At 52.5% G+C, this 10527-nt stretch overlaps 1 protein-coding gene across 9 annotated transcripts in view; it reads left to right on the top strand.

The window, feature by feature from the left end:
- Positions 1-2624, top strand: part of PBX3 (PBX homeobox 3) — a 105058-nt gene extending 102434 nt beyond the window's left edge. For all 9 annotated transcript variants that reach the window (XR_011005548.1, XM_068210864.1, XM_068210863.1 and 6 more), the window contains one exon: positions 1064-2624. Coding sequence is in view for 6 of the 9 variants with exons in the window: in XM_068210864.1 (XP_068066965.1) it covers positions 1064-1156 (93 nt within the window). In the remaining 3 variants the exon portion in view is untranslated. The remainder of the gene's footprint in view (positions 1-1063) is intronic.
- The last annotated feature ends 7903 nt before the right edge of the window (positions 2625-10527 follow it).

Genomic DNA, 10527 nt, shown 5'->3' with positions numbered 1-10527 from the left:
CGGGGTGCAGCCTGGGGTGCTGCGGCTCGGCGCTGCCGTTCATTTCACCGAAGGGAAAGCCCAAACCCCTGGGTCTGTCAGGATGAAGCTGCGCTGTTTGCCGTTCCATCTGCAGAGGAGATAATTACGGAGGCCGCTCTCCCCTGGTGCAGCCGCTCGGCGCTCCGTGCCGTGATGGATGAGCGCGGAGCCGGGCCAGGCCGGCTGCGGGCTGCGAGGGGCGGCGGCCGGCGGTGCCCCGCCACACCGGCGCTCCCCTGCGCGTCTCCCCGGTGTCCCCCGGCCCGGAGGGTTGGGTGGCCGAGCCCCAGGAGCACATTTCCCTGCTAACCTCTCCCTGCCAGGGCCGGGGGCAGCGGCGGCGCGGCCGGGGCCGCTGTGGCGGGCGCTGCGCTGAGGCCTCCCCGTCACTTCCACTCAGCGTCCCCCAACTCACGAGCCCCGCGCCTCCCTCTTCTTGACTGACATAAAAATATGTAGCGACAAGCTGTCTGCCACAGCCGAAATCCGATCAGACATTGATTCCAGCAATTGCCTCGATTGGCCGAGACATAAGGCAAATTTGTTCCTGCGCTGCTCGTGCAGAGGCAGGTCTGAGGCGGGAGGGCCGCGGCCGCGGCGCGGAGCGGGGCCGGAGCGGGGCTGCCGCTGCAGATAATTGCAAACCCGATCCTTTCTGCCTTTCACCAGGGAGCTGGGGGGGCCAAGTGCAGGGAACCGGGTGGGGCAGCTCTGCCGAGGGCCCTGCCGGTGGGGAAAGGCCATTCCGGACTTGGGGAAGTGAGGGGAGGCGCGGGGGTTAAACACGGATTGCCCCAGGCTTGTCTTCTCGGGGGAAACAGCTGAAGGAAATAGGCGGCGAAGGGATGGATGCTCCTCGTTAAAACAGGGATGATGTCTGCAGAAATCCCACAGTCCAGCATCTGGCTGAAGGGCTGCTGCTTTCCCCGCTCGGGCACAGCCGAGTGCGGGACAGTCCCCTGCCCGAGCAGCGCCCCGCCATCAGCCCGCGGTGTCATTAATATGCGCAGTGGTATCAATTGACTTGTTTTTGCCTTTGCAGGCTAATGGAGGCTGGCAGGACGCAACCACTCCATCTTCTGTGACTTCCCCTACAGAAGGGCCGGGAAGTGTGCACTCGGATACCTCTAACTAATCTCCTAGCAACACTTTTTCCCTGAGCTGAGATGCCTTGATTAGTGCATTCAGAGTTGCAGGAGAAAAAGGAAAGAGTTTTTTTGTAGCCAACCACCTACAGCTTTACTGTAAAACCTTGTCTTATTAGAAAACTTGGTAAATCTGTTTTTTAAAGGTATCATAATCATTTGTATTTATACTTAAAACACACAATGTTAAAAAGCACTTTATCCAATTAGGCCAAGTTTTAGCATTGTTTATAGCCCTGTAACTATTTTATCATAATTTATTATCAGCAGTTTTAATGATGTTGGTCTAACAGTTGCCAATTACTTGGCCTTAAGGGTAAAAGTACAGGACAAGCTTAACCTCAGTAGCAAGAGCAGACACAAAGAATCGCCTCACCCAAATTTAATTGTGTGCATATTTCCATGGAAAGTCGACAGGAATCACAGACTTTGATTGTGTTTCATCTTTTCATATCTCTCACAGAGCTGGAATAAAAAGAGCTGTTCAGTTATTTCGGTTAACAATGGTCGTGTTTAAGAATCCTTATTCGTCACGTTTTTGTTGAGATCTATTGTCTTACAAATTAGATTGGAAACCAGGAGCATCTTTTCTTGCTAAAGCCCCCCCGGAGGCCGAGTCTCCCCTCGGAATCCCGACCCGGACACAGGTTGCTCTTGGGAGATGACGACTCTTGCTGCTGGTCTCTGTGCACGCCACCACCCGGGGTTTTACAGTACGAGCTGGGTGCTACCCACGCCTGCCAAGGGCTGGTGCCTCTGCTTGGCAGCAAACCACAAACAAAGGAAAAGGAAAGGAAAGAGCACCGTGATATGGAGTGTTGTACATAGTGTAGCAAAAGAGTATTTATACATCTCACCAATCAAACACAGCTTTATTACCTCATGCGAACTCATACAAACCAATAGACTTTCAACATGTTCTGTAGCTTAGAGTGCTCACTTACTACCTCTGAACGATACTCACGCTGTAGTTTGTCTCTTTCTTATCTTTTTGCATCTTGTAATTAACTCTTTGTTTCCCCACGAAATGTAATGTACATTGTAATCTCCTACAAATCAGGGTTGCCTTGGCAACTGCTAAAGAAGCGGAAGTGGAAACATGGGGTCTTAGGTTGGACACAAAACAGTGCAACTGTTGTAAATACTGAGAAGCATTTTGAATGTTCTTCATCTTGTTACTAATACACGCAAAAACCAACAACTAATTGTAATGCATACAGACTTCAGTATTCAGTACTGTACATCCCCCTGGATCGCAGGGGCCCTTTCTCTCTCTTTTGTATTGTATGCGATTCTGAAACTGATTGAGTCATGAAAATAATTTGTGGCAGTGATTCTAATGTATTAAACCGTTTCGTGTTACTTTCTAACTGGATTACACCCTGGATTGAAAAGTCTTCCTCGTGGTAGTTATATGTAGTTTCAAACATGAATAAACTTTTTGCTTTCATGATCAAACGTTGATGTAATTTCTTCCTGCTCAGTTCAAGTCAGCCTGAGGAGATGTGTCGGTCTCCAGAGGAGCCAGCTGGCATGGAGCAGGAGCTGAGCATCTCTTTAAACACCAGCACGTCCTCGTGCCCTCTTGCCAGGAGAGAATTGGAAATCCTGGGAGAGGCACATCCTGGGCAAAGGTTTCCACCTGCCAGCGCCTGCCTCCGCTGCTACTCTGGTCTGCCTGGGAGCCACAAATCAAGTGGAGGTAAAGGAAGGGGTCAGGCCTTTAGATGAGTTTAAAAACCATCATCATATTCACTCTTAATTACCATTTTTATTTAATATTAACTTTGGAGATATAGCCTCAGCTAGCAAGTCTAATGCGATTATAAAAATATTTTTCTTTATTAAAAAAACTTTTTTGGAAGGACGTATATATATATAAATGCTAATTTTAAGTCTTTTTAATAAAGTAAAGGTCAATAACAGGTAATAGCCTATTTACCATATCTCAAGGAAATTGACTCACAGGAAATCAAATTAACGTTAATCACTTGCAGCAAATGGTCTTTGATAAATACAACTACTCCCTCCTCGGGTTAGTGCAGCTAGGCAGGAGGAGGCCGAGCGCTCACCAGCACCAGCCCCTGCCGGGCTGGAGCCGCGGCTCGGTGCCTCTGAGGAGCTGCTGGGCCACCACCTTCCCTCCCCTTTGGCTCTTCAAGCCTTCAGGCGTCGGTTTGGGGGCTGGACAACTATTTGCATGATTCAGTGAGCTTGTGGTTCAGCTTTTCTCAACAATTCTTGTATCAGGGTATTTTGTAAAATACCTTTGCTCTCCCCCTCGCCCCCGGGCCGTGGCAACACTGCACCCCACGCTGTCATGCACCAGTGACCGCTGCTGCTCTGTTCACAGAGCAGACTCACCTCGATCAGGTTTGGAATTGAACAGTGCTGCTTCTTCCACAGGTGGTGAATTTAAATAAACAAGCAAATAGCCAGACCTGCATTGCAAAGCCTTTGTTATCACTTAATGGGAGCTGGGGCAGGTGGGGACTGTGGACTGCCGAAGACTTCTGCACGCTGAGGACAAAGCACCCAACAATTTGCATTTGCTAATGGAGCTCCCCAAGTCCACACGCTCAGTGTTCGTGCTACAGCTCGGTGGAAAACGGTATTTTATATTTTAAATGTAAAGTGTGTCAGCAGAGGCGTAGTAGGCAGCGTAATGAACACTCAGACGTCCCTCATCTTGATCACATCTCTGCTGGCCACAGGCAAGGACCTGTCACACACTGAGGAGGTTCATAGGAAGGCCATCAACAACCTTTGGGCCGCCCTTGCGTGCCCCACGCCCGCTGGGCATCATTAGCTGCTGCTTTGCAGCATTAAGGCTTTGGGTCCCTTTGAATTACAAGTGCAATTTGGCTTTTCCTTACGTTGGAGAGCAGCCACGTGGTTCCAAGGCAAATAATAAACATCTTATCCTTGAGGCCTGATCACGCATCAGGGAGGTTTACTGCCAGCACCAGTACTAGGATCAAGCTGCTGATGGTATATTGTGTTTCACCCAGTAGCTACACCCTGAAGGGCCCTCGGAGCCTCCAGGAACAGCGGCTCACATGAAGGGAGGAGACCCTCAGCCCTCCCACCCTGCCAGCCCAGCAGCACCATCCTGATTCCCTGCGCCCACGTTTGAGCTTTTGGCACACGAGAACCCTGCAGCCGGAGCCCACCAGCCATGGGAGGTGCCAGCCCTCAGACCCCGTGTGGAGCACAGCAGGACCAAAAGGAGGATTTGCAGCAGGTCCCAGGATTTGCCATCTCCTGTTGTCAGCACTGACCTGACTGAGGCATCCATCACTGGGACAGGCACGAGGGTGTCTGGAGGAGAGACCCACACTGCTCCCCTGGGCACGGCTCGACAGCCACTTCTGGGAGCAGCCCCAGCTCCGTCTCACCTGCTGCGCCACGGGGACCATGGGGACCATGGCACGGCCACTGCTGCGGGGTGTCCTGCAGGAGCAGCCTTGAGAAGCCCTGCAGCTGGGGAGACACAGTGCCTCTGGTTTGTGACCTGCCACGGGAGCAGCCCACAGCCTCAGAGCCCCCAGAGAACAGCAAACCTTCATCTGCTGGCAGTGGAGCAGGGGCAAGCGCCTGCTGTGCCCGGCTCCCCATGTAGCTGGGCTTGGAGGCCACGAGGGATCCTGAGCCCGGGAAGGGAAGAGCTGGGGACATCTTGGGGCATGGCAGGATCCGTGCCCCGTGGGGCTGGGTCAGTGGGGCAGCTCTGCTGACTTGGCACCGTGTGATCCTGCAGCAGTGTCCTGACCACACACGAGCCGAGGGGCAGTGCCACCGCCACTCTCTGTGCTGTGTATTTCCAATGTGATAAAAGCAACTGTGAGCAACTGAAGATGTTTCCAGTTTGTGTTAATAAAATACATCTTTTTTAAAGAATGGAATTATTCAAAGATTGGCAAATTTTATTTCATTAGCTTTAATGTCACTGCCATATGGACTGTGAAGAAAAGTGAACCATTAGATCAGAGGGACCGAGTTATCAGTGTGACACAGAAAGCTCTGATACAATTGTTAAGGATAAGCCCTGGAGTGATTTATTGCCTGCATTGTATTAGTCACAGAGGAGTTATGATATGCTCCCCATTCCTGTATCATATTAGGATTTTATTAGTCTAATATGACATGGTAATATAATATATGATTAGAATTCCCATCCAGTGATCCTTTCCTTGGTTGCAGGGGCTGGAGAAGGTTTTGTGTGCATCAGATGCTGGGCCATCGTGCCCAGGGAGGACGGGGGACACCTGGGATGGCACAGTAGCTGAACCAGTCTCCAGGCCTTCCCAGGTGGGACATGGGGCTCCTCACCTTCTGTGGGCACCCCGGGCCGTCCGTCTGCCACCGAATTCGTTTCCCCTGAATGACAAAGCCACTGGTTCCTTCCTGCAGCCGGTTCAGTGGAAGGACGGAGCTGGCATTACGATCCTTGCTGAGCCGAGCCCCAGGTCTGGGCTGTGTCCCAGCAGTGCCTGGGACACCGTTCCTGCCACGTGCAGCAGCGGCAGGGCTGTGCCAGGGCTGCTGCAGCGCCAGCAGAGCCCTGGGCTCAGCACGGTGCGATTTGCACGGGGCTCTGGAGGAAGGAGAGCCGCGGCCGGGCGGCTCCGCTCAGCCCCGGCCCGAGGCGCTGATTGCTGCGCCTCATCAGCCTCATCAGCGTGCCCCCTGCTCCCGCAGCTCTCCTCTCGGCACCCTGGCCTCTGGAAAGCCACCTTACCCGACGAATCCGGAAGACAAACTTTTCTTGTGAGTTTCCCCGCCGCCGTGGCCGTGTCCCCGCGCCCCGCTCCGCCCGGGAGCGGCTCGGAGCAGACGCTGCTCGTAGCCTCATTCTTGCCTCCAGCAGCAGCAGCAGCAGCAGGAAGTTCAAGCATGTCAGAGCGCTACTAGGTGCTAAATCCCCAAATCTATATCAAAGCCTATTTGATCATCTTCCTGTCATTGATATAATAAAAAGGATTAATTTATTGGAGGCTGCCAAAACCCTCATGTGGCAACGAATTTAAGGATCGTGTTTATACAGGCTAATTAAACCCAATTACTTTCATTCCTCTCCGCGATGCTAACGCGGGTGCTGAGGGGTGCCTAGAGCCCCTAGGTGAGCGCCTGTTCCTGGGGTGGGTGGGGACCCAGGGGTGTCCTCGATGAGCACATCTCCGGGCCAGGGACCCCCGTGGGAGAAGGGGCCCTCCTCCTCCTCCTCCTCCTCCTCCTCCTCCTCCCAGTCCCCGACACGCCCAGCTCGCTGGGATGCACCCCGGAGCAGGGGAATGGGGCACACGGCCACCCCTGGCCGCGGGGGAGCCCGGGTGAGGCTCTGGGAGCGCAGGCGGGGCCATTGCCCATGCTGGGAGATCACCTATTAACGCCTGCAATTCGTATAATAAAAGGTTGCATTTTTTGTGGTAAAATTCAGCATAAAGAGCACGCGTCATTAAGTATGGAAATCCAGAATTTTATTAGCAATCTGCTAGATCTGAACTGACGCCAATTAAACAAAAAAGATATCATTTATAAAAAGGCAGAGTTCAAGTTGTATTAAATATGAAATGCAATTTTCTGCTGGTTGTGATTTATTACCATTGGTACATTGTTCAAAGAAGCATGTTATATTTCAATAGAGAAATATTGTTTATTCATTAATATTTTAAAACTTGCTTATTGCTGTGTATGACTCTCCTGCAGAATGAAACTTATGATTTAAAACATGAATTAATAAACACATTTGAAAGTGTTAGACAATATCATAACTGCTCATTTTTCATTTTACTGAGAGCATATTAAACTTTTATAATTCTGTACTATTATTTTCCAAATAAAGGTATGGGCTCTAAATTGCAAATTTCAGGTACAGATGAGAGAAAGCAATAACAGATGTTGGGAATCAGTCACTATGTTCTGCTAATACGGCTCAATACTTTTGTTCTCACATTATTCACAAATCTCCTGTTCAGCACCACGGGCCCCTCAGAGAGTCTGGGGTGCCTCGAGTGCCTCTCCTGGTGGGACAGGAGGGTTCCAGGGACACCAGCCTGGAGAGAACAGTGCGGGTTCCAGGTGTGCTGGGCCAGGGGAGGGTGGTGAGGGTTCCAGGTACGCTGGAGCCGCAGGGCTGCATCACGCTCTGAACGCCAGGAAACGTTTGATAGAGGCTGACACCCTAAATGAGGCCGAAAATATTTTATACAAAATGTGATAAAGCAGTAATGATCCCAGAGGCCTCAGGTTATCTTGGTGATTACCTGCACCCACCACTTGAATCAGCAGCATTAAGGGGTCCAGACCCGATACGCAGATCCCTCGGAACTCATTAGTCCTGAGTACTTTATATAGACTCACCTCTCAGCTGCTTGATTCAAACTAACCTTTTTCGTATCTTAAAATCTCTGCTGCCACAGCCTTGCAGTATTACCATAACAATAACCAGTATTTCAATTTTAAGAACTCATTTTTCCTCAAATAGAAAGTGCCAATCAATTTAAGGAGCAGGAGAGGCACGCTGGAGCACAGGCAGGGCATGCCTCGCCCTCCTGCTCCAGCCCATTCTGGTGGGAACCATCTTCCTGCACTGCACTTTTCCTCCTCACTGGCCTCTGCTCCTGGCTCTGCAGCACACGCTGGACTGAGGGGATTCACCCCAGGACCTTGGAAGGGGATGGGGAGCCGACCTTTGGAATGTCTCCCCGGCCCGGCGGGGGCTTCGCTGCCCCCTCAGGCTCCAGTCGGGCTCCGGGGTTATGGGGAGGGCTCCGGGACACATCAGAGCAGGGGGCTGGGGGGCCCAGGGGGCTGGGGGGCCCAGGGGGCTGGGGGGCCCGGGCAGCGCCGGTGTCTGCACCTCGTCTGATCGATGGTGGGGCCCGTGCCAGGCTGGCCCTCACACCTGACACTTAATGGGAATTAACTATTCACCTCTTCATTGGGCAAAGCAAATCGGCAGGACTTATTACTCCAAGCCACTCAATTAATTAAAGTTCAGTGCTTAATCAAGTTCCAGTGGTCATAAACAGGGCACAGGGATTTCTCTCTCCTGAGCACCATGCTCAGAGCTTACATGAAGCAGTGTACAGTGTCTGGCACTCCCTGTGCGATTCCTCCTCAAATTAGCCCCCACTTGTCCCCACTGGTCCCAGGGCGGCCACCTGGGAGCTGGTTCCTCTCGGTGGGCTCTGTGGTGGGCTCCGGGCTGGGGGCCTTGTCCTGCCACATCTAGGGCAGCATTGGGAGGGATGGAGATGTTTCTGGGCACTGCGGGGTGCAGGGGCTGGGAAGTGTCTGTGCCACTCCTGAGAGCCCCCAGCGAGCCCAGGTCCTCCCTGGAGGGGGCACAGAGGAGGCTTCACTTGGAAACCCATGTTCCCCCCACCTTGGCTGGACAAAGAGCCACAACAAAACCTGCTCTGGGCACAGAGGGAATGTCTGTGGGACACGAAGGCTGGGCACCACGGGAGCTGAGCTGCTGGGCCCCAGGAAGGGACACAGCATGGCACTGCAGGCATCCAGCAGAACAATGCCTTTCCAATGGGCCTGCCCATGTGCTTCAGAGACTCTCCAGCCCATCCATAACTGGGAAGGAGATGCTGTCCAGCTACATGGGCAGCAGATTCAATTAGGTTTCTCTCTCCCAGAACGTGGCACGAGAAGCAATCTCTCTTTTTTGAAGAATGTAATAACAGAGTGCAATGGAAATGCATCGAAGAGACTCCAAGAACAGGATCCTTGCTTTAAATCTTGAAAGCAGTCAAGAAAAATATGTTGTTTACCTGAATTTGTTTTTCATAAGGTCTCCCAGAGGATTAATAAACTAACCTTTCATCTGTGAACACCTGGTCCTACATGCCATCAATAACCCGCTGCACCCTCCGCATCAATGCGCACTCAGTGGCAAAGGCAGATTGCAGGAGCCTCCACAGGAGTCTCCGAAACGCCCGTGACAGAGAGGACACCCAGGACTCTGCCGGTCCCCAGGGCCCTCTGGCTCCACACACGTGGAGCTGGATCGGGCCCGTGTCCCAGATGTGGCCCTGAAGGTCAGGCTGGGCTGGACCCCTCCGCGGTGGGGGAGGCCCTGGCAGGGCCCCGCCTGGGGGGCAGGGGGTGGCAGAGGAGCCAGGGCCCTGCCAGCAGCACCTTCTCCCGAGCAGGTCTGCGGGCTCGAGCCTGGCATCCCTTAATTGATTGATCGGCTCGGACTGTCAGCGCTCACAGAGATAATTCAATTTATAAAATCCTATTAAGTAGTGAAAGATTTTTTGATTGTTGAATTGTTTCCTATGTTATGCAAGTCATTTTGGCTCCTCTCACTTGGAAATCCGCTTCCCATTTGCGAGAGCTGGCGATGGAGCCATTCCCCTCTGCTGGCCTGTGCTCAGGTGCTCCGAGGGTGGCTGAGCACAGGGCAGAGGCAGCTGGGGCAAAGGAGAGCCCCAAGCTCGTGGCCTGCCAGTGTCCCATAACATCCCGTGGTGTCCCAGTGTCCCAAAACAGCCCAGTGTCCCTTAGTGTCCCAGTGTCCCGTGGTGTCCCAGGGTCCCAAAACAGCCCAGTGTCCCGTGGTGTCCCAGTGTCCCATAACATCCCGTGGTGTCCCTTGGTGTCCCAGTGTCCTGTGGTGTCCCAGTGTCCCATAACATCCCGTGGTGTCCCTTGGTGTCCCAGTGTCCTGTGGTGTCCCAGTGTCCCATAACATCCCGTGGTGTCCCAGTGTCCCAAAACATCTCAGTGTCCCATGGTGTCCCAATGTCCCGTGGTGTCCCAATGTTCCAAAACATCCCAGTGTCCCGCAGTGCCCTGGTGTGTGTGGGATCATCCCTTCAGCTTTCCTGCAGCTCTCATCCTGGGCACAGGCAGGGGTCTGGCAGCAGCTTCCCCGGCAGCCCAAACCATCCCTCTGCCCGCGGGTTCCCGTGCCAGAGCAGCCCCAGGACCCGGTGGCTGCTTTGGGGGTACCCCTGTGCCCCCCCCCTGGTGACCCTAGACGCGGAGTCAGGCGCAGGCAGGAGGACCTGGGGTTGCCACGTGGCAGCTGAAGTTTGGTTCCCGTTTTCAGCTCTTTGTTTCCATCCCCCACCCCCACCCTGATGCAAGCTCCCCTCTCCGGTTTGTTTCCATAGAAATCCTCAGCTGTAAATCCTTAAGTAACTTTTTTTTTTTTTTTTATTTATAGTGTGCTATTAATGTCCTTTCAAGCCGAGGACTCCAGGAAATGAAATAATAGAAAAGGCACCACTTTGAAATGCATCCAGGCATTTATTGTTAGTAAGTGAAAAAGTAACATAAGCATTTAAAGAAAATATTGGCAGATAAATTGGGTTTTAAAGAAAATATAATTGGATAT

Source organism: Anomalospiza imberbis, chromosome 21 (assembly GCF_031753505.1).
Source record: "Anomalospiza imberbis isolate Cuckoo-Finch-1a 21T00152 chromosome 21, ASM3175350v1, whole genome shotgun sequence".
In the NCBI taxonomy this organism is placed as follows: domain Eukaryota; kingdom Metazoa; phylum Chordata; class Aves; order Passeriformes; family Viduidae; genus Anomalospiza; species Anomalospiza imberbis.
Note: the sequence above shows the minus strand (reverse complement) of the source record. Positions and strands in the feature narration are given on the sequence as shown.